The 23,948-nt window shown below is 38.1% G+C and overlaps 1 protein-coding gene across 4 annotated transcripts in view; it reads right to left on the minus strand.

Moving 5' to 3' along the window:
• RNF180 (ring finger protein 180) overlaps positions 1–23,948 on the minus strand; it is a 283,868-nt gene that overhangs the window by 195,266 nt on the left and 64,654 nt on the right. For 3 of the 4 annotated variants that reach the window (XM_061393436.1, XM_061393437.1, XM_061393439.1), the window contains exons 3-5: positions 17,557–17,652; positions 14,991–15,950; positions 12,158–12,193 (exon numbers count right to left, since the gene is read on the minus strand). In XM_061393436.1, the coding sequence (XP_061249420.1) occupies positions 12,158–12,193; positions 14,991–15,950; positions 17,557–17,652 (1,092 nt within the window). The remainder of the gene's footprint in view (positions 1–12,157; positions 12,194–14,990; positions 15,951–17,556; positions 17,653–23,948) is intronic. The other variant, XM_061393438.1, reaches the window with a different exon arrangement.

Consider the following 23,948-nt stretch of genomic DNA (forward strand, 5'->3'; position numbering starts at 1 on the left):
CTAGCCATCACTGGTGTTGTAGTTGGAAGGTGGCCGTGAACCAACTAAAGCAGACAGAGTCTGCTGCTGCTGCTGCTGCTGCTGCTAAGTCGCTTCAGTTGTGTCCGACTCTGTGCGACCCCACAGACGGCAGCCCACCAGGCTCCCCGTCCCTGGGATTCTCCAGGCAAGAACACTGGAGTGGGTTGCCATTTCCTTCTCCAATGTATGAAAGTGAAAAGTGAAAGTGAAGTCACTCAGTCATGTCCGACTCCTAGCAACCCCATGGACTGCAGCCCGCCAGGCCCCTCCGTCCATGGGATTGTCCAGGCAAGAGTACTGGAGTGGGCTGCCAGTCTAGAAGCTATAAAAGGCAAGAATGTGAACTGTCCCCAAGACCTCTGGAATGGAATACATCCCTGACAAACCTTGATTTTAGCCCAGGAGACCCATTTCAAATTTCTGATCTCCAGAACTATAATATATTTGCATTGTAGTAAGCAACTAAATATATGGTAATTTCAGCAAAGTACACAGAGGGAACTAGCATCTTAATTTCCTTAAAATACCTGCTTGGTATTTTCCGTACAGGATTATGTTGCTGCTTTATAAAAGTTGTTCATTTGTATTTGTTTCTGATTAGAAAATCAAAATCAGAGCAGGCAATGGCACCCCACTCCAGTACTCTTGCCTGGAAAATCCCATGGACGGAGGAGCCTGGTGGACTGCAACCCATGGGGTCGCTAAGAGACACGACTGAGTGACTTCACTTTCACTTTTCTCTTTCATGCATTGGAGAAGGAAATGGCAACCCACTCCAGTGTTCTTGCCTGGAGAATCCCAGGGACGGGGAGCCTGGTGGGCTGCCGTCTATGGGGTCACACAGAGTTGGACACGACTGAAGTGACTTACCAGCAGCAGAAAATCAAAATAGATAATCAATTCTTATGACTGGAGAAAAAAAGGGGGGGAGGTCTAATGACTAGAAATAATTTAACATACACACACACTGTAAAAATATCTTTATAAGTTAAACTGGACAAAAAGAGTACAATTAGTAAAAAGAAGCACTGGCTTGTGTGGCTTTGTTCCCAGTACTCTCTTATTCAAGCATGGGAGCAGATGGCTTACCGAACCAAGGTAACAAAACTATTAAACATCGAAGTGTGATTCGTTCACTGTGATTTACTGGCTTGCATCATATAACGCCCTTCTGCCAGTACCCTACTCCATACGTGCTAAGTCACTTCAGTCGTGTACGACTCTGTGACCCCTGGACTATAGCCCACCAGGCTCCTCTGTCCATGAGATTTTCCAGGCAAGAATACTGGAGTGGGTTGCCATTTTCTTCTCCAGGGGATCTTCCTGACCCAGGGATCGAATCTGGGTCTCCGGAATTGCAGACAGACTCTTTACCATCTGAGCAACCAGGGAAGCACAACATTTGCCATTGATTTTATCCTGATTTAAGGGGTCATACCCATTTCCAGAAAACTGCACATGCCACCTGAAACTCACAGACAGAACAGGTGGATTATCTATAGCTCCTTCAAAATAATTTATCCCAAGCATTACCCCAGAGTAGCTGCTTTATTTCCTCTAACAAATATACAATACTTCTGAAAAGCAGCTGTGTTAAAGCACTAACAGATTCCTGCCTGATGACAAGAGAAAGCCTTACCATGATCTATAAACCCTTTCTCACAAAGCACACATTCTCTTAGTTTTAATATGTCAAAAAATTAAAGATTTACCATTCCACCAGTATATGAAATTCTTTGATGGAAAGATAATTTTGACAGTTTGTTGCAAGAGGAAATTTGGCGCCCTCTTGTGTTGAAAAATATGACCAAAGTCACCTTTACAAACTCTGCTGCTGCTGCTAAGTCACTTCAGTCATGTCCGATTCTGTGCGACCCCATAGACGGCAGCCCACTAAGCTCCTCTGTCCCTGGGATTCTCCAGGCAAGAATACTGGAGTGGGTTACCATTTCCTTCTCCAATGCATGAAAGTGAAAAGTGAAAATGAAGTCTCTCAGTCATCCCCGACTCTTAGCGACACCAAGAACTGCAGCCTACCAGACTCCTCTGTCCATGGGATTTTCCAGGCAAGAGTACTGGAGTGGGGTGCCACAGTGCTACAAACTCTAGTGAGGGTCATTTTAAAAGCATAGAATTTTAAAGCTGAACAGCATACCCTAGTGCAGCACAGATATATAATTATTTTTTAGTGGAAAATTTTTCTCATGGATTATTAAATATTCAACTTTATTCTAATGGAGCATTATAAATTATAAAAGCATTATCAACAAATGAACTTCTTAGGTAAAAATACACTTTCCTATGTTATATGCTGAAGTCTCTAGCTTTACAAGGAGAACAAAGGTAAATAAGCTAAGATTTTGCAACAGAAATAGTGAATTAAAAGGGTATAAAAAAAGGGTATGGCATTATTAAGGAAGTATAATTTATAATTGATTTTTCAATGTATTATAAAATATTAAAGCATATAAGATAGAATAAAACATCTGTGATAATACCACCCAGCTTAAGAAGAAAAACAGAGCTGGAGTTCCCTCATAGTCCTTGATCACATTCAAAGACTTAACTTCAAAATTAACTCCAAAATATTACTTTGTAAAAGAAAGTTCAAGTGACGGCAATCACAATTAGTTGTGCAGAGCCAGAAAGAGTATTCCAGCTATTGCCCCATTTCTGGGCACATGGAAGTTGATATTGTGAGGTTCCCCTGTCTTAGAAAAATAGGTGAGACATCTCAGCATCTGTTTTAAGGAAGTTTGAACAAGACAAGCAAGCATTCATTGCCAGCAAATGACTATGATTTTTATAATATGTGAGGGCAGAAATGGAGCAATGAGGGGGAACAACAGGTGGGCAGTGAAAATCTTGGTTGACGTAATAAATGAAATGTGAAGGTTTAGAATATCAACCATGCAGTCATCCCAGTGCACACTAGGCCCAAAGGGCTGAATTGCAGGGACTGGTGCTACTCAACAAACACAGCTAGAGGAAGCTCAGTCATATGTGATGCACTACAGTTTTCTATGTCACTTTGGGACTAGTTTACTGATGATAATACTTTCTCCCTTCCTTACACAACACTGTTGCTGATCAGTCACTAGGTCATGTCTGACTCTGCAATCGCATGGACTACAGCACACCAGACTACTTTGTCCTTCACTATATCCTTGAGTCTGCCCAAGTTCATGTCGATTGCATCAGTGATGCCATTCAACCATCTCATCCTCTCTTGTTCCCTTCTTCTCCTGCCTTCGATCTTTCCCAGCATCAGGGTCTTTTCCAATGAGTCAGTTCTTTGCATCAGGTGGCCAAAGTATTGGAGCTTCAGCTTTAGCATCAGTCCTTCCAATGAATATTCAGGGTCGGTTTCCTTTAGGATTGACTGCTTTAATCTCCTTGCAGTACAAGGGACTCTCAAGATCTCCATCACCACAATTTGAGAGCAGCAGTTCTTCAGCATGCAGCCTTCTTTATGGTCCAACTCTCACAGACCTCAATAGATGTTTTTCCAGAGAAGATACACAGATGGCCAACAGACACATGAAAAGATGCTCAATATTGCTAATCATCAGACAAATGCAAATCAAAACCACAATAAAGTTCTACTTCTCAGCTGTCAGAATGGCTATCATCAAAAAGTTCATAAATAATACAAGTTAGCAAAGATGTAGATTAAAGGGACCCCTCAGAGCAAAGCTGCTAAACATGTATACTAATGCAGTTACTGCAGGAAAAAGTGTGGAGGTTTCTCAAAAACCTGAAAATAAAACTACTATACGATCCAGCAATTCCAGTCCTGGATGCAAGAACACTAATTCAAAAAGATACAGGCACCCCAACTTCACAGCAGCATATTTACTATAGCCAAGATATGGAAGTAACCTAAGTGTTCATCAGCTTACTTATGTATCTTGACTATCAAGTGTCCATCAAGAAGTGAACAGATAAAGAATTGTGGTATGCGTGTGTCTATACACACACACTAAATGGGATATTACAGTAAAATCTGTGCCATCTAATTAAACTGGAGTATTTTCATTTCTGAAGTTTCACAACTGAAGATTTTTATTTCAATAAACCATTAATTTTCTTTTTGAAAATTAATAAATAACTGTTCAATATGTAAATTGTTATTATAACTCAGAAGCACAGAATTTTTTCTTTTAAAAAGATAACCAAAAATATAGTTATAATATGATACGTGTGTGATTTGAACACGAATCAAGTTATAAAACATTAAGTGGACTCCTTCAAAATCTGTGTAAAAATATCCCTATGTGCAAATTCAAGAAAATGAAACTTAATGCCTTTGTAGAAAATTAATATCTTCTTTATGCAAATCTAAATAAGTAGGTCTTAATATAATTTATTAGCCGTTGTTCACTCCAGTGCCTAAATGACACTTTTGTAATAATATAAGTAGTCTTAACTCTCTTAGCTCACTCAGAACAATGTAATATAATCATTCAGTGATTTATTAAAAAGCATAATACTGGTCAAATATTTTATATTCTCATACACAACATTCCATATAAATGTAAAGTAAACTCATTCACAATAGCTTTCTTTTATTTATATTAAATAAACCCAAAGTTAAGATGTCAACACAGTAGAACAAAATGTTTAAATAGAATTATTTAAAAATATTACACAGCTATACTAGTGACAGCTTTACATTTTTCAATCCAGAGGAAGAAATAACTTTTCCACATGATGAAGTTTTAAAATTTCCTCAAAATGCTAATATTTCAGTCTCTTCGTGATTATACTAGCCACTTAAACTAGGTTGCCCAATGGAATCTCAAAGGAAATTAGACAACAGTTTGAACTGATGAAAAAATACAACATAAAAGTCATGGGATGTAGCTAATGCAGAAACTAAGGGGAAATTTATAACAATAAAAGCATAGATGAGGGAAAAAAAGGATTTCCAATCAATAACTTAAGTTTCTCCCATAAAAAAATATCTTATAAAAGAAGGGAAAATAAATTCAAAGCAAGCAAAATGAAGGTAAAAATAAGACCAAAAATAAATGACTTTGAAAACAGCAAATAAAAGAGGAAAATAATGGAAATCAAAAGCTGGTTCAAAAGAGCAATAAAATCGATAAAACTTTAGCAAAACTAAAAGAAAGAGAAGAGAGAAGAGACACAAATTGCCATTATCAGGATTGAAAGGGGAATATCATTACAGAACCAACAGAAACTAAAAGGATAATAAAGGAATACTATGAGAGGAACTCAAAAGCCTCTTGATGAAAGTGAAAGTGGAGAGTGAAAAAGTTGGCTTAAAGCTCAACATTCAGAAAACGAAGATCATGGTATCCGGTCCCACCACTTCATGGGAAATAGATGGGGAAACAGTGGAAACAGTGTCAGACTTTATTTTTCTGGGCTCCAAAATCACTACAGATGGTGACTGCAGCCATGAAATTAAAAGACACTTACTCCTTGGAAGGAAAGTTATGACCAACCTAGATAGCATATTCAAAAGCAGAGACATTACTTTGCCAACAAAGGTTCGTCTAGTCAAGGCTATGGTTTTTCCTGTGGTCATGTATGGATGTGAGAGTCGGACTGTGAAGAAGGCTGAGCACCGAAGAATTGATGCCTTTGAAATGTGCTGTTGGAGAATACTCCTGAGAGTCCCTTGGACTGCAAGGAGATCCAACCAGTCCATTCTGAAGGAGATCAGCCCTGGGATTTCTTTGGAAGAAATGATGCTAAAGCTGAAGCTCCAGTACTTTGGCCACCTCATGTGAAGAGTTGACTCATTGGAAAAGACTCTGATGCGGGGAGGGATTGGGGGCAGGAGGAGAAGGGGACGACAGAGGATGAGATGGCTGGATGGCATCACTGACTCAATGGACGTGAGTCTCAGTGAACTCTGGGAGTTGGTGATGGACAGGGAGGCCTAGCGTGCTGCGATTCATGGGGTCGCAAGGAGGCGGAAATGACTGAGCGACTGATCTGATCTGATCTGATGAACATGCTATGCATATATTTTCAACAATTTATATAATTAATTCAGTTCAGTTACTCAGTTGTGTCCGACTCTTTGCAACCCCATGTACTGTAGCACGCCAGGCCTCCTGGTTCATCACCAACTCCCGGAGTTTACTCAAACATATCTCCAATAAGTCAATGATGCCATCCAATTATCTCATCCTCTGTCCTCTCCTTCTCCTCCCACTTTCAATCTTTCCAGCATCAGGGTCTTTTCCAGTGAGTCAGCTCTTCGCACCAGGTGGCCAAAGTACTGGAGCTTCAGCTTCAATACAAGTCCTTCCAATGAATATTCAGGACTGATTTCCTTTAGGATGGACTGGGTGGATCTCCATGCAGTCAAAGTGACTCTCAAGAGTCTTCTCTAACACCACAGTTCAAAAGCATCAATTCTTCAGCACTCAGCTTTCTTTATAGTCCCAATCTCACATTCACACATGACCACTGGAAAAACCATAGCCTTGACTAGACGGATCTTTGTTGGGAAAGTAATGTCTCTGCTTTTTGATATGCTGTCTAGGTTGGTCATAACTTTCCTTCCAAGGAATAAGCATCTTTTAATTTCATGACTGCAGTCACCATCTGCAGTGATTTTGGAGCCCAAAAAAATAGTCTGTCACTGTTTCCAATTTCCCCATCTATTTCCCATGAAGTGATGGGACCGGATGCCATGATCTTCGTTTTCTGAATGTTGAGCTTTTTTTTTTTTTTTTAAATTTTATTTTATTTTTAAACTTTACAATATTGTATTGGTTTTGCCAAATATTGAAATGAATCCACCACAGGTATACACGCGTTCCCCATCCTGAACCCCCCTCCCTCCTCCCTCCCCATACCATCCCTCTGGGTCATCCCAGTGCACCAGCCCCAAGCATCGAGTATCGTGCATCGAACCTGGACGGCGACTCGTTTCATACATGATATTATACATGTTTCAATGTCATTCTCCCAAATCATCCCACCCTCTCCCTCTCCCATAGAGTCCATAAGGCTGTTCTATACATCAGTGTCTCTTTTGCTGTCTCGTATACAGGGTTATTGTTACCATCTTTCTAAATTCCATATATATGCGTTAGTATACTGTATGAATGTTGAGCTTTAAACCAACATTTTCATTCTCCTCTTTCACTTTCATCAAGAGGCTCTTTAGTTCTTCTTCGCTTTCTGCCATAAAGGTGGAATCATCTGCATATCTGAGGTTATTGATATTTCTCCTGGCAATCTTGATTCCAGCTTGTGCTTCATCCAGCCCAGCATTTCTCATGATGTACTCTGCATATAAGTTAAATAAGTAGGGTGACAATATATAGCCTTGACATACTTTTTTTCCTATTTGGAACCAGTCTGTTGTTCCATTTTGGTTCTAACTGTTGTTTCCTGACCTACATACAGATTTCTCAAGAGGCAGATCAGGTGGCCTGGAATTCCCATCTCTTTCAGAATTTTCCAGTTTGTTGTGATCCACACAGTCAAAGGCTTTGGCATAGTCAGTCAGTAAAGCAGAAATAGATGTTTTTCTGGAACTCTCTTGCTTTTTTGATGATCCAGTGGATGTTGGCAATTTGATCTCTGTTTCCTCTGCCTTTCGTAAAATGAGCTTGAGCGTCTAGAAGTTCACGGTTCACATTCTATTGAAGCCTGGCTTAGAGAATTTTGAGCATTAGTTTACTAGTGTGTGAGATGAGTGCAATAGTTCAGCAGTCTGAGCATTCTTTGGCATTGCCTTTCTTAGGGATTGGTATGAAAACTGATCTTTTCCAGTCCTGTAGCCACTGCAGCATTTTCTAACTTTGTTGACATATTGAGTGCACCACTTTCACAGCATCAACTTTTAGGATTAGAAATAACTCAACTGGAATTCCATCACTCTACTAGCTTTGTTTGTTGATGCTTCCTAAGGCCCACTTGACTTCACATTCCTAAAGCCCACTTCACATTCCAGGATGTCTGGCTCTAGGTGAGTGATCACAACATCCTGATTATCTGGGTCGTGAAGATCTTTTTGTACAGTTCTTCTGTGTATTTTTGCCACCTCTTTTTAGTATCTTCGCTTCTGTTAGGTATATACCATTTCTGTCCTTTATTGAGCCCATCTTTGCATGAAATGTTCCCTTGGTATCTCTAATTTTCTTGAAGAGATCTCTAGTCTTTCTTTCCTATTCTAATGTTTTCCTCTATTTCTCTGCACTGATCACTGGGGAAGGCTTTCTTATTTCTCCTTGCTATTCTTTGGAACTCTGCATAGAAATGGGTATATATGTCCTTTTCTCCTTTGCTTTTTGCTTCTCTTCTTTTCACAGCTATTTGTAAGGCCTCCTCAGACAGCCATTTTGCTTTTTTGCATTTCTCTTTCTTAGGGATGGTCTTGATCCCTGTTTCCTGTACAATGTCACAAACCTCCGTCCATAGTTCTACAGGCATTCTGTCTATCAGATCTAGTCCCTTAAATCTATTTCTCACTTCTACTGTATAATCATAAGGGTTTTGATTTAGGTTATACCTGAATGGTCTAGTCGTTTTCCCTACTTTCTTCAATTTCAGTCTGAATTTGGCAATAAGGAGTTCATGATCTGAGCCACAGTCAGCTCCCAGTCTTGTTTTTATGGACAGTATACAGCTTCTCCATCTTTGGCTGCAAAGAATATAATCAATCTGATTTCAGTGTTGATCATCTGGTGATGTCCATGTATAGAGTCTTCTCTTGTGTTGTTGGAAGAGGGTGTTTGCTATGACCTGTACATTCTCTTGGCAAAACTCTATTAGCCTTTGCCCTCCTTCATTTTGTACTCCAAGGTCAAATTTGACTGTTACTCCAGGTATTTCTTGACTTCCTATTTTGGATTCAAATCCTCTATGATGAAAAGGACATCTTTTTTGGGTGTTAGTTCTAAAAGGTCTTGTAGGTCTCCATAGAACCATTCAATTTCAGCTTCTTCAGCATTACTGGTCAGGGCATAGACTTGGTTTACCATGATATTGAATGGTTTGCCTTGGAAATGAACAGAAATCATTCTGTCGTTTTTGAGATTGCATCCAAGTACTGCATTTCGGACTCTTTTGTTGACTATGATGGCTACTCCATTTCTTCTAAGGGATTCTTGCCCATAGTAGTAGATCATCTTGCCCACAGTAGTAGGTCATCTGAGTTGAATTCACCCATTCCAGTCCATTTTAGTTTGCTGATTCCTAAAATGTCAATGTTCACTCTTGCCATCTCCTGTTTGACCACTTCCAATTTTCCTTGATTCATGGACCTAACAATCCAGGTTCCTATACAATATTGCTCTTTACAGCATAGGACTTTGCCTCCATCACAAGTCACATCCACAACTGGGTGTTGTTTTTGCTTTGGTTCTGTCTCTTTCTGGAATTATTTCTCCACTGATCTCCAGGAGCATATTGGGCACCTACTGACCTGGGCAGTTCATCTTTCAGTGCCTTATTTTTTTGCCTTTTCATACTGTTCATGGGGTTCTCAAGGCAAGAATACTGAATAATTCATTAATTCATAATACTGATAATTCATTGAAAACAACTAACTACCAAAATTACCCAATAAGAAATAGATAACCTGAACTGTCCTACAGAGATTAAGGAAATTGAATTCATAGTTAAATTCACCTCCCTTACCCTGCAAAACATCTAGGCCCAGATAGTTTCATTATCAAATATTTACAAAAGAGTAATATTAATTCTCCACAGTATCTTCTACAAAAGAGAAAAGAATAATTTATAAACTCATTTTCTAAAGCCAGAACTATCAAAAAAACAGACAAAGACTGTACAAAAACAGAGTAAACTACAGGATAATATTCTTCATGTACAGAAGTAAGAAAATAAACAAACTGAAAGACCCCCTCAAAAAATATTGGCAAAGAGTATCCAGCAATATACAGAAAGAAAAGTACAACATAACAAAGTATTTACTGTGGGAATGAAAACTGGCTCAATATTTGATAATCACTTAAAATTCACATTAAAAACACATAATCATATCAATTGATACAGAAAAAGCATCTGAAAAAATTCAACATCCATTCATGATAAAACCTGCAGCAAGCTAGGGATAGAAAAATACATCCTCAACCTGATAAACAGCATCTACCCCAAAACCCATATCTAAGATAATACTTATTGATGAAAGACTGAATGCTTTCCTCCTAACATCAGGAAAAAGACAAGGATATCTCCTCTCCTCACTTCTACTCAACACTGTACTCGATGTTCTAGCTCACTCAATAACACAAGAAAGAAAAAACCAAATTGGAAAGGAAAAAATGCTTTTTTTTTTGCAGATAAGATCTAAGTAGAAAACTTAGAGAAATATACAGAAACTCTGCTATTCTTGACAGGCGAGATTAGAAAGGTTGTAAGATGTAAGACTGTACCAATGCAATGGACAAGAACTTGGGCAAACTTTGGGGAGATGGTGAGGGACAGGAAGGCGAGGTGTATTGCAGTCCATGGGGTTGCAAAGAGTCAGACACAACTGAGCAACAAGATATAAGGTTAACATACAAAACTCAATTTTATTTCTATATATTATTAATGAAACAATTGAAATTAAAGTTTAATAAAGTAATACTATTTAACAACAATATAAAAATATGAATTCTTAGAGATAAATCTGACAAGAGGTGTCAAAGACATATACTGTTAACATCACAAGATATAAAGTCAAAATAAAAGTCAATTATGTTTCTGTAAACTAGTGATGAGTGAGTGAGTGAAGTTGCTCAGTTGTGTCCAACTCTTTGCTACCCCATGGACTGTAGCCCACCAGGCTCCTCCATCCGTGGGAAACTCTAGGCAAGAACACTGGAGTGGGTTGCCATTTCCTTCTCCAGGGGAACTTCCCAACCCAGGGATTGAACCCGGGTCTCCCGAGTTGTAGGCAGACGCTTTACCGTCTAAGCCAAACTAGTGATAGGCAATAATAAAACAATCTTTTAAAGTAACAATAACACAAAAAGTAAATAGTTAGGTATAAATCTAACAAAGTATGTGCAAGTTCTGAATGCTGAAAATTGCAAAATATTAATTGATGAAAGAAATCAAAGACCTAAGTAAAAGGAGAGACATATTGTGTTCATAGACGGGAAAAAATAAGATTTCCTTTCTCCCCAACTTGGTCTATTTTTTCTAAAGAAAAAAATGGTTGATTCTAAATATTATATGGAAAGGTAAAGGAGCTAGAATAACAAACAATTCTGAAAAAGAAAAATAAAGTTGAAGGGATTACAGTACCCTATTCTAATGACTTGGTATAAAGCTACAAGAAACAAGAAAAAGGGCTATTGGCAATGGGAGAGACACAAAAATAAACTGAACAGAATAGAGTCCAGAAATAGACCCACATATATGCAGCCAACTGATTTCTGACAAAGCTGCAGAAGCATTTCAATGGAGAAAGAACAGTGTTTTCAACAAATGGTTCTGGAACATTCAAGTATCTCTATGAAAAACAAGGGACCTCAACCTAAATCCCACACCTTATTTAAAAAAAAAAAAAAACTCAAAATGCATCATAATCCTCAATATAAAATTTAAAATTATATAACTTTCAGAAGAAGTCATAGGAAATCTTCATAAACTAGAGCTAGGCAGAGTTCTTAGATAGGACACCAAAAGCATAATTCATTAAAAATAAATTTGAGAAATAGTAACTTCATCAAAATTAAATATAGTTTCCTTTACAGAAAAAAAATAAAAGGTTTTTTTCTAAGAAAATAAAAGGACAAGCTACAGACTGGGAGAAAATCTTTACAAATCATAAATCAGCAAAGAACTTACATTCAAAGTGTATAAAGAATTTTCAAAATCCAGCAGGAAGAACACAAGTCAATTAAGAAAATGACTAAAAGATTTGAAAAGATACTTCACTGAACAGTATATACAAATGGCAAAATAAGCACCTGAAAAATGTTCAACGTCGTTCGGGAGACGCAAACTAAAATCACAATGTGATACTACCACATATTTATTAAGGACAAAATTTTAAAAATAGAGTATATCAGGTGTTTATGAGAACGCACAGCAAAAGGAACTCTTAGACTCAGCTGCTTGGACTGAAAAATGGACTCAGAAAAACAATTTGACGGTTATTTGTAAAGTTTAAATATACACTTACCATACAATCCGGCAACCCCACTCCCGGACATTTACCCTAGAGAAATGAAAGCTTAGGTTCACACAAAAACCTGTACGTGAATGTTCGTAACAGCTCTATTCCTAACTGCCAAAACCTGGAATAACCTACCTGTCCTCCACAAGTAAACGGATAAACTGTGGTTCATTCATACAATGGAATACTATTAAGCAAAAAAACAACAAACTATAGATATGTATATGTATACAACAAACTATAGATGTGTATAGACATATACAACAACATGGATGGATCTCACAGGGAAGTCTCAAAACATTACATACTATATATTCTAATTTTATGAACATCACATTATTATTTTATAAAATTACCAAAAAGACAAACTGAAGTAATGCAGAATACATCAGTGGTTTTTGCGAGTAAGGGATGGGACAAGGGTATGATTGCAAGATTTAATCATAGTATAATTATAAAGGCACAAGGGAAATTTGAGGGGAGATGGAACTGTTCTGAACATTCATTTTGGTGGTTGTTAAATGAATTTTATAGATATATTTAGATCATAGAGTTGTATGCCAAGAATAAATCAAGTTTATTGCATGTGTTAAAAAATACACCCAAAAGATTACATTGAATAAAAAAAAAAAAAGGATTTTCCCAAAGTAGATGCTCAGTTAACATCTGCTGAACAAAAACACTGAAAATTGGCTGCAGTTTCTGCTTTAACATTAATCTTATTTATATCCCTAAGCTTCAAACATGTAAATAACTTTTTGTAGCATCATTAACATTTTCTATCATGGTATCTGCCACCGAAAGATTTCTAGTTTACACAAAAAAATAATTTAAAATATCAAATGAAAGTCAGAAATCTATTATTCCAACCAATTATTTTAACCTTTAAAGATTATCATTAATAATAGGTAACTTTTTCTTTATATCTTGTATGCATATCTTTCTCATTAAAAAGGGAGCAGGATCTGTTTTTGAGTCATTACCCTAAGGCATGATACACAAAACAGATATTTGATGAATGTTTACAAAATCAACTAATCTTCATTAAACACTAAATGAACCGAATATTTGAGCCATTAATTCATCTTGAATATTAACTCTTTCTAGGATTGATCCTTTTCCTTGAGTTAGTAAAACTGATTACTAAATACTGTTCTTCCTTCTGATTCAAACCACAGTGTGTACTCACATTGTGGGTGTGTGTCATTTCTATGCAGCCACACGCTTTCAGATTGTCTTTGCTAAGGACACACTGGGCATCTGTTTGCCTGCAGCTCCTGTGCAAGCAACCAAATGGGGTCCCACTATACCATTCCTGTACAGACTTGTCACAGGTCTGACTAAGACTCATTCATTTCAATCATCTAAGCAGATTGGTTAAGTCACATGTGTGTGAATGAATAAATGCAACTTCATTAAAAAACAAAAAGACCATTAGTTTTGGTCTTTGCTTTAAACTGTGTGAAAAAAGTGTGTTCCTACACTAGAAAATGATTAAAAATGTAACTGAGGTTTTTAGATGAACCTAGCCTAAGAATTAAACACATATTGAAAACTGTAAAGATGCTATTTGTATGTATTTACAATACAGAACAAGGATAATTCCCATACTTCTTTGAAGTTTCTGTTTGTTAAGAGAATTATTTTAGAGCTCTCCACACTGTTTTTAAGGTATTATTTCTGTTAACATAGCTAATGTGATCATCTCTAATTTATCTAGGTTTCAGTCAAAGTTTCAATAAATTTTGAACTTTACAGCTCTGATAAATTAAACTATAAAGTATATTATAATGGTGATAAAATATATTCACTTTTTATATACTACAATATATGCTTTGATATCACATATTACTTGCAAAGAAACCAAACTAAACTGCTTTTGTCAGAAACCAGCCAAAAATATAGTAAACAATCTAACCAAAAGGTGAAAACATTTAACCTGATTGAAGCACTTAATGCAGTACTTTTATTTGGCCCATAACTAAGCTCATAAACACTAATGAGTTTGCTTAACTAAGAATGAACTATTTACATAAAGTTGTAGCTTTCTATATTTTAGCTCTGAGAACACTGTTAATATTTAATATGCTAATTAATAAGGACTGCAATCTATGACCAAGTAAATAATAAAGCCAATTTGCAAAAACAGTTTATATAGAAATAAGCCAGTCCTCAAACTTCCAAATTTTCATGAGCACCTCATCCACTGTCTTTAATTGAAGGACTTAACATTGGTTTCCTTCACACACCCCACCCCTGAATGTGTCATTATGGGTACAGGAGTTCAAACCACAGAGAAGCACCCTCTCCCATAAAATTACATGGTCAATTATCCTGTAGATAATTTTCACAGTTTAGCCCAGTTAACCATATCTGGCTCATTTGGGCACATAATTAAACCAGGCTCATTGAAAATATCCATTTAAACTAAATGTAATGAAAATGAATGAATTTCTTACTATACTGCATTTACTCAGGGAGACTTTATTTCAATTTAACCTGAAAATTCAATACTGCAAAACAATCCTAACTTGAATATATTTCAAATGTGTATGACAACCTAGCCTCAATATCATGAAAGGAATGTTCCTTTGAAGTATTTGCAAAATTGGGGAAAACCTCACAAAAGGGCATTTTCTAAATACGTGTAAGCACAGAGACATGATTATACCTGCCAGTTATAACAGAGCTGTATGATTATTAAGTTCACTTGGTGAAATGTCATTTCAGAAATCACTCAGACCTAAGTTTTTATAATAAAGGTATTCAAAGTTTGCTCCTCTCCCCAACATCTGACATTTATAATATAGGGTTTTTAGGAAACTCTATTAAAAATTACCTGCTTCTGCAGCCACCTCTCATGCCTTCGTTGTTTCCGTCTCAGATTCTTCAGCTTGCTCTTCTCTCTCTTACTGAGCCTCTGATTAATTGCACCCAGTGAAAAACTGCCCGAGTGCAGGAAGTTCAGAGGAGAGAGGTGCTCTTCCTGGTCCTCGGCCTCCAGTGTGCTCCTGCCAGCTGCGGGCAGGTCCATCAGGAAAGTCAGGCTGTTAGGACTACCATGGCCAGAATACACGGCAGAAGCTTCTAGACCACGCTGAAATTCTCCTCCTCTTTGTGTCTGGGTCTCACGGGGAGCCACTGAAAATCTTTGCAGCAGCATATTAGGATCAAAACTGGATGAAATCTGAAAGGAACAGTTATTTTTATTCGATTCTAAAGGCAAGCTCGGAAGGTCAACAGTCTGTGTCTCATTGAGCCCAGGATACACAGTAGTCTTACTATGGATTTCATATAAAGTGGGTAATAAAGTCAGTTTCTCACTGATGCTCAGATCCAAACTATGTGATTTTCTATGAAAAGCTCTCGGAGCGCATCTGGTGGTCACTAGCTGTGGAACAAAAAGCTGGTATTTTGGATCTGACGCTTTGAAGAGCAGTTTTTCGTTCTTCATCTTGAAATATGTTGACCGTACCTCCAGGCAGAGTGCTTCAGTTAATCTTCCAGGACCATTATTATTTGGGCCCATGTTTAAAAACCTGTGATTTCTGTTTCTGGAGGCGCCACCTGTCAGCAGAGTTTCCTTGTCACAACCTGACTGAACTCTAGGATGTGACAAGTATTTCAGCGATGGTCTCATTAGTCGGCCTGACCGTGTTGGCTGATAATCGGTACGGCTCTTGGAGAGATGTACAGCTGCAAGCTGGCCACAGGAACATTTTGGAGTGCTGACAAAATTAAAGCCCCCTAAACGGGCCCCACAGAAAGGGCAATTCAGTTTTCCAACTGTCCACTGGGCCTACAGGTAATAAAGGAAAATAAAAACAATGCTTTCATTGTAAAGTAACCAAAGAGAATGTGAGTTTTTGTTGTTTTTTTTTTAAGCCGACCACATGAAAGTTTTCTATGCCACAGAAAAGGCCAGCTTTCTGTTTTCTGATTAGTAGACAGAACGGTAAATGGAAACAAACCTTCCAATAAACAGAGATAAGAAGCTCCAAAGGTCTAGAATGATAACATAGTGCACATCACACCGGTCTACACAATACTCCCAAGATTCTAAAGAGTCTTTTAGACAATAGACTGAATATGGATACAGTGTGAACTAATGAAAAGAAAAATACACTATGGAACCAGGAAGCAAATCGGTCTACAGAGCTTAATTTGCAAGTAAAATCTCAGAGAAAAGTGTCTGTTTTGATACACTTCTTGCATACCAAGCACTGTGGGAGGGAACTTTACCCAAACAGCAGAATAAAGCTCTTCCTGCCTTTTTACATACAACTGGAAGATATTGGTTGCATGTATCAGTTAGTTCATTTTCTCTACTCAGATTACAAATAAATAGTGAAATAGCTTAAAAATATCTTTTAACAGAAATAGTGGAATATCTGAAATGTGCTAATACATTTTACAAAGTTCAGGACACATAAGCAGTACCCTGGCATTCTCCCAGGAAATCACTACAATGTGAGAATGAATGCAAGAGATATCTAGCTAATGGTATTTTTTAACCAAAAAAGTAAGCTAGTCAGTGGAGAAAAGCAACTATATTTCCCCCAAATCATATTTGATATGATTTTCTATACTTTTCTAGTACTTAGGTGTTTTGAACTGGGAGAAATAATGAGGCCACATTGAACAAGTTCCTGCTCTTATACTATTTCATTAAGGATTCTTAAAAGTGTGGTTTTTTTCATTCTGATTGTGCCAGTAAGAGTCATTAATTTTCAAGTTTATTTTACATGTGTGTGCATACATGAGTGATACCCACAGGATATTTCATTCACTTCACAGGGACTGTTCTAGGTACTGGGGGATATAATACATAATGAACAAAACAAAAACTTTTGACTTCATGGAGTTTATATCCTAGTAGAGCATCGAGGTGATTAACATGATCAGTAAGTCATTCATGTATGTGGATGTGTATGTATATGTATGTGCATATATGTATGGATGTGCATAATAATTTATGTATGTTATACATACTTAAGCATATTTACAGGTTCTACATATCTTGTAAAATGTGTGTGTAAAACATAGATAGATATATAAAGCAGAGAAGGGAGAAAGGAAGTGTTTGGTGATAATAGTTGGGAGAGGCAGTTGATAGATTGGCTAGGCGATGCCTCAATTAAGAATAAAGACCTAAGAAATTGATGGAACAAGTAGGTAGTGGTGGAAAGAGAATTCAAAGAAGGGGAATTTTAAAGTGCAAAGTCTGAGTTATAGAAGTACTCAGAGCACTCCAGTAATAATGAAAGCAGTAAGTGTAATCAAGGGTTACATACCCTTTCATGTTTCCTGGAACAATGCATTCAAGAAAAATAGCTCTAATATGAGGACAAAAACATTCTGAAAGTAGTATATTCCTAAATTTACTCAGAAACTAAGGAACTTACTTTTTGTATCAGGCAGTGTATCCATTCTGGAAGAGCTTCTATATTCATGTGCCACACATGACAAATATTTTCATCATCAGCTGAATCATTTGTATTCTGTTATATCAAAATGTATGATATTAGTCATGACTAGTTCAGATTTTATTTCACAAAATTCATATTTAAGTAAAACACAAAAATATAAATTCACTTTTAGGTAGGAAGGAAATACATACTGTCCTTCTCTCCTTATTCCCATTGCCAAGACAAATCTATAAAGTTTTGTTTTGTTTTTTTCACGGAATAGCCACATTTAAATTAACAAAAAAACAAACAAAAAAATCCCTCTACTTCATTGAGACCATCAAATTAAAACACGAGCACAAAGTCACTGAATGGACAAATCTGGCACCCTATTTTATTCTGTGTGTGAGAAAAACTATTCATGACAACTTTCCCCAGCCTTCAATCTCGGATTCTAATAACAGAATAAAGGAGTTACTATATTCGCCATCAAGATGCTCAAGAAAAGTTTAAAAGGGGAACTCCACACTTTCACTAATGGTTAGGACTCCACGCTTTCACTGCTGAGGGCCTGGGTTTGATACCTGTTTGGGGAACTAAGATCCTGATGTGGCACAGCAAAAGAAAAAAGAGAAGAAAAAAGCTTTAGAGGATTGGGGGAGAGGAATAATTGTGCAGGGAACTAAAAAGGCCCTAAATTTCAGCTGTGTAAGTATGGCAAAAATTTCAGGGACAATTTTGGCCTTTTGAAGTAGATTTGCAGAAATAAATGTGATCTATAGTTGAGACTGGAGAAGGCAATGGCACCTCACTCCAGTACTCCTGCCTGGAAAATCCCATGGACGGAGGAGCCTGGTGGGCTGCAGTCCATGGGGTCGCTAAGAGTCGGACACGACTGTGTGACTTCATGTTCACTTTTCACTGTCATGCATTGGAGAAGGAAATGGCAACCCACTCCAGTGTTCTTGCCTGGAGAGTCACAGGGACGGGTGGGCTGCCGTCTCTGGGGTCGCACAAAGTCGGACACGACTGAAGCGACTTAGCAGTAGCAGCAGCATAGTTGAGACACTATGACTTCCCAGTTGGGTCTTTAGTACCTCTGTGTCCTCTGTGACCTTAGGACAGTTGCTTTACTTCTTTGAGTCTCTGTTTCTTTTCCCGTTAAATTCCACTAGATAACTGGCTCAGGTCCCTTCCAGGTCTACAGAATTTCATTCTATGAGATGACAGAAAGGGCTGAGTGACAAGAACAGGGCAAGTACATAGCAGATGGGAACAACACAAAGAATGACCTATGCCAAAGTTGTGACAAACGGAAACAAAAAGGGCCCTGGGGAACTATTTGGGGTGGATTTGAAGCCTGTCTGTCCCCAGGCAAGAGCAGTACTTGGGACAGAGAGAAATAGGGCAACATTTCTAAATATGGCTGGAAAGGCCTGGAAAAAAATGGAAAGCATTTGCAATAAGTCCAGGAGATGAGCTACTGAGGACCAATCTATATTCTGGCTGAAAATACTATCATATGAAAATATCACATTATTTAACATGTTAACTACCTCAACACATAATGTGAAATAAATTTAATAATAAGGTACATCTCTAATACACACTGTTTTTTTAAAGCAAGTGCTAAAGAAGTAAATATACTCTGAATTATGATATTATAAGCATATACAACCTAAAAAAATCAATATTATAACTTTCCTATGGAAATATATGTATATAAATAGAAAAGGTACCTTACAGGCTGTGTACCAAATTGATATCACATGGTTTGAAGAAAGAAAGAAGTTCAAGATTAGGAAAGTTACTAAAAGGAAACTAACTTTCATGGAAAATTGTTTTAATGGGAAAATAAGTTATACTTACATAATTAAAATTTTATTTAAAATTGATGTAAATAAAATACATTGATTGCTTCTGGTCCTGACAATACTAAAGTAAGTGGTATTAGACATGCTCTCACCATTACAACTGATAAAACTAGGCAAAATATACTATTGTTTTAAGACATTAGACCAAAGAAGAAGAAAAAAAGCACAGGGCTGTGATCTCTCAGAGAAGTCAAATAAATGAGGTTAGCCTAAAAATAACCCTGGATATCTGCTTCAGGGAACTTTCAGAAGCTTGGTGTAGGGAGGAGGAACTCAATTAGTGTATGGCAGCCTTGCTGATTTAAGACTAAGATCAGAGGCTATAAAGGCTAAACAGCTAGAATTTACAGGACTGTTGTACCAGCAAGGAGAGGCCTGTAATTAGAAAAAAGTTCCAGAAATCTGTATAGTAATTCCTCTAAATTTTTGGTTGAATACTATTATGGAGGTATGTAGGGTGAGATATCAGACAATCTGATAAAGAAAATTTACCCTGGAAAAGACATCTTCCAATGAAGCATAACTATTCACACAGGGCTCACAGTAAAGCTGGGAAGATGTTCAAGTTCCAAGCAGCCAGAGCAGAAGGATCTCAAGGAATATATGGAATATTTAGGAGCGATTCCAGAAGAGTTCTGTCTTAAAAGTAGGGCTAAATTAGCCCAAGAGTAAAGGCTACTAAAAAGCAACCCTAATAAAATTGAATATAACCCTCCAAAGAATGAAATTCAATCACAAATAACCCCTATGTCTGCTAAAACATTCTTTAAAGGAAGAATAATATCCAGACGCTCAGTAATGTTAAATCAAAATGTTGTACCTACAAGAGAAATTACTAGATTATGTAGCAAAAAAAAAAAAAAATGTGACCCACAACCAGGAGAAAAATTGTTCAATGGAAATATCCCCCACGTTCCATCATGTTGACGTTTGGTAGAAAAATCATGCTGATGTTTGGCAGAAACCAACACAATTCTCTAAAGCATTTATCCTTCAATTAAAAAATAAATTAAAAAAAAAATCTCCCCCAAAGTGGAGAAGATTGAATAAACAGGCAGACTTTAAATCAGCTATGACACATATTTTCATGAGTATAATGAGAAGATAAATTCCTTAATACTAAATGAATGGTATACCTAGAGAAAAAACTTCTGAAATTAAAAGTTTCACTTATTAGCAAATTGATACTGTAGAAGAAAATATCAGCGAACATGAACATATAGAAGTAAAAATGATGGGAAAAAATCTAGCATAGGAAGAAAAAAGAGGAAAAAAATGAGCAAAATTGAAGTGATTTATGGGAAACATCAAATAGTGTAACATAAATGTAAATGCCTCTTCATGGATCACAGCCTTGTGGCAAAGGGACTTCAGTAACTCAATGAGCCATGCTGTGCAGGGCCACCCAAGGCTAATGGGTCATAGCAAAGAGTTCTGACAAAACATGGTCCACCCAGTCCAGTATTCTTGCCTCGAGAACCCCATGAACAGTATAAAAAGGCAGAAAGATATGATAAGATGCAAGATGAGCCTGGGGTGCCCATGCTGGCTGTGTGCCTGGCAAATAAGCATGTGTGGCGAGGGGCCAGGAATGCGGGGGTGGACCCAGGCACACGTCAGCACTTTGGAGAGTTTTTTTCTCAAGCAATTATAAAAGTAGAAACTTGTCAGCGTCATGATGAACTGAAGTGTGAACCCTGAAACACCTCTGCTACAAGATGAGCTCCCCAGGTCAGAAGGTGTCCAATATGCTCCTGGGGAAGAGTGGAGGGATTGCTGGGAGAAATATCAAACCTCAGATATGCAGATGATATCACTCTAATGGCAGAAAGCAAAGAGGAACCAAAGAGCCTCTTGATGAAGGTGAAAGAGACTGAAAAAGCTGGCTTGAAACTCAACATTAAAAAAAACTAAAAGCATGGCATCTGGTCCCATCACTTCATGGCAAATAGAAAGGGGCAAATGGAAGCAGAGACAAATTTTATTTTCATGGGCTCTAAAATCAACTGTGGACGGTGACTGCAGCCATGAAATTAAAAGATGGTTGCTCCTCTCCCTTCCTGACCTGACCATGATGATAGGGTGGCTGACAGGACCCCTGGAGCACCCTGCCTCCCAGCCTAGCCTGGGGATCCTCAGGGCAGCCCTAAGTGTTGCCAGCCCACTGTTCACAAGAGGAGACAGGCCCGGGGTTGGCCATGAGGTCAGGGTGGACCCCTGTCCTGCGCCCACCACTGCCCTGCTTTCCAAAGTCCCGTGGCAGAGCAGCCCTGTCCTGGTGGGGGCAGGGGCCTGGGGTGCCCATGCCGGCTGTGTGCCTGGCAAGTAAGCATCTGTGGCGAGGGGCCAGGAATGCGGGGGTGGACCCAGGCACACGTCAGCACTTTGGAGAGTTTTTTTCTCAAGCAATTATAAAAGTAGAAACTTGTCAGCATTGTAATGAACTGAAGTGTGAACCCTGAAACACTTCTGCTGGCCTGTGGTTTGAGACAAAAGTAAGGATGACAACCTGTACATCCCTTCCCCCACTGCCCCACCTCCCCCCACCACAGCCTACCATGGACTTTGTCCAGAGGTCAGGGGCCCTGGGCCTGGCAAAAAAAATAACAAACGGAAAAAAAAAAGACACTTGCCCCTTGGGAGGAAAGCTATGACAAACCTAAACAGTGTATTAAAAAGCAGAGACATTAAAAAAAAAAAAAAAGGCAGAGACATCACTTTGCTGACAAAAATAATATAGTCAAAGCTATGGTTTTTCTGGTAGTTATGTACGGATGTGACACTTGGACCAAAAAGGCTGAGTGAGAAAGAACTTAGGCTTTCAAATTATGGTGCTCGAAAAGACTCTTGAGAGTCCCCTGGACTGCAAGGTCAAACCAGTCAGTCCTAAAGGAAGTCAATCCTGACTATTCATTGGAAGGACTGATGCTGAAGCTGAAGCTTCAATACTCTGGCCGCCTGATGCAAAAAGCTGAATCACTGGAAAAGACTCTGATGCTTGGAAAGACTGAAGACAAAAGGAGAAGAGGGTGGCAGAGGATGAGATGTTTAGACAGCATCACTGACTCAATGGACATGAATTTGAGTGGAGAACAGAGGAACCTGGCCTGCTGTGATCCACAGAGTTGCAAAGAGTTAGGCTCAACTTAGCAACTGACAAACAACAGCAACATGTGTAAGCGGAGAAAAGACAGGACAGTAGGATAAATCATGGCCAAATTTTCCAAAGGCCACACGACTGAGCGACTTCACTTTCACTTTTCACTTTCCTGCATTGGAGAAGGAAATGGAAACCCACTCCAGTGTTCTTGCCTGGAGAATCCCAGGGACAGGGGAACCTGGTGGGCTGCCGGACATGGGATTGCACAGAGTCGGACACGACTGAAGTGACTTAGCAGTAGCAGTATAGATCAAAGCAACTCAAGGATTCTTAAACAGCGTAAACACAAGGGAAACTACGGCTCTTAATAAAATTGCTGAAATTCAGTGACAAAAGTAAGCATCAAGAGAAAATAAGTATCCTACAAACAGGAGAAAGAAGAAAACAATGATTTTTGGAATTCCACTTAGCACCATAAAGGAATAGGAGTTTAGAATTAGCTTCCTGCAACAAACAACTAGGAAACCGAACAAAATGTAACAAACAACTATTCTCAGTCAGTGGGACAACAGACAGCGAAATAGTGACTTCTGAGAGAAATAAATTAACGGAGCTTACAGTCATATAGACTTTTATTCTGGAGACAATTGAAGGAACCCCAACAGAGTCTGGTCAGCTTTCTGAGTTGAGGAAACAGGAATCAGATTTTTTAGAGGTAAAGGCAAACTAAAATTTGTAGGGCACAGTATCCAAGAGAAATAAGAAGAAAAAAACCTCAGAAACTTGTATATGGTTTCCCCTTGAGTCTTTGATCAAATTCTAATCTGGTCATGCTTAGAGTAAAACTCCAGGAGACTGTGCTAAGAACACCTACAGGGGAAAGAACAATTACAGAGGCTATAAGCCAAACACTTTCAAGAGCTCACACAGGGCCAGGAATCATTATGTTCCAACCGGTCTGATGGAAAAGGACTCATTCAATAATGAGGCATTCAGTAGTGACCCAAAGGGTCATTCCCTAAAAGTGGGGCAAATTAAGCCTTAGAATAAGGACTACTCTCAACCCACCCTAAAAAACCTAAAAATAAGTTTCTAAATTATCAAACTTATCTACAACTATTAGGCAGAATGAAACATAAAATCCTTTAAAAGAATAAAACAAAATATAATACTCTACAAAATGAAATTTATAATCTTTGGTATCCAATTAAAAATCCAACATGGTGCAGGCCTGGGTGGAGAGGAATAGCAGCCACTATGTGTGTGTCAGGCATAAAGCTCTATCCAGATCTCTTCTCCTTGTCTCTCCAACCAAAGAAAAGCCTTAAATTACTAGGGAAAGGACAATACACATTATGACCTTTGGAGCACTGATGAAAAACAAAATCCTCTACTCCTGAGAGAGTGGCAGGAAT

This window comes from Bos javanicus, chromosome 20 (assembly GCF_032452875.1).
Source record: "Bos javanicus breed banteng chromosome 20, ARS-OSU_banteng_1.0, whole genome shotgun sequence".
NCBI lineage: Eukaryota > Metazoa > Chordata > Mammalia > Artiodactyla > Bovidae > Bos > Bos javanicus.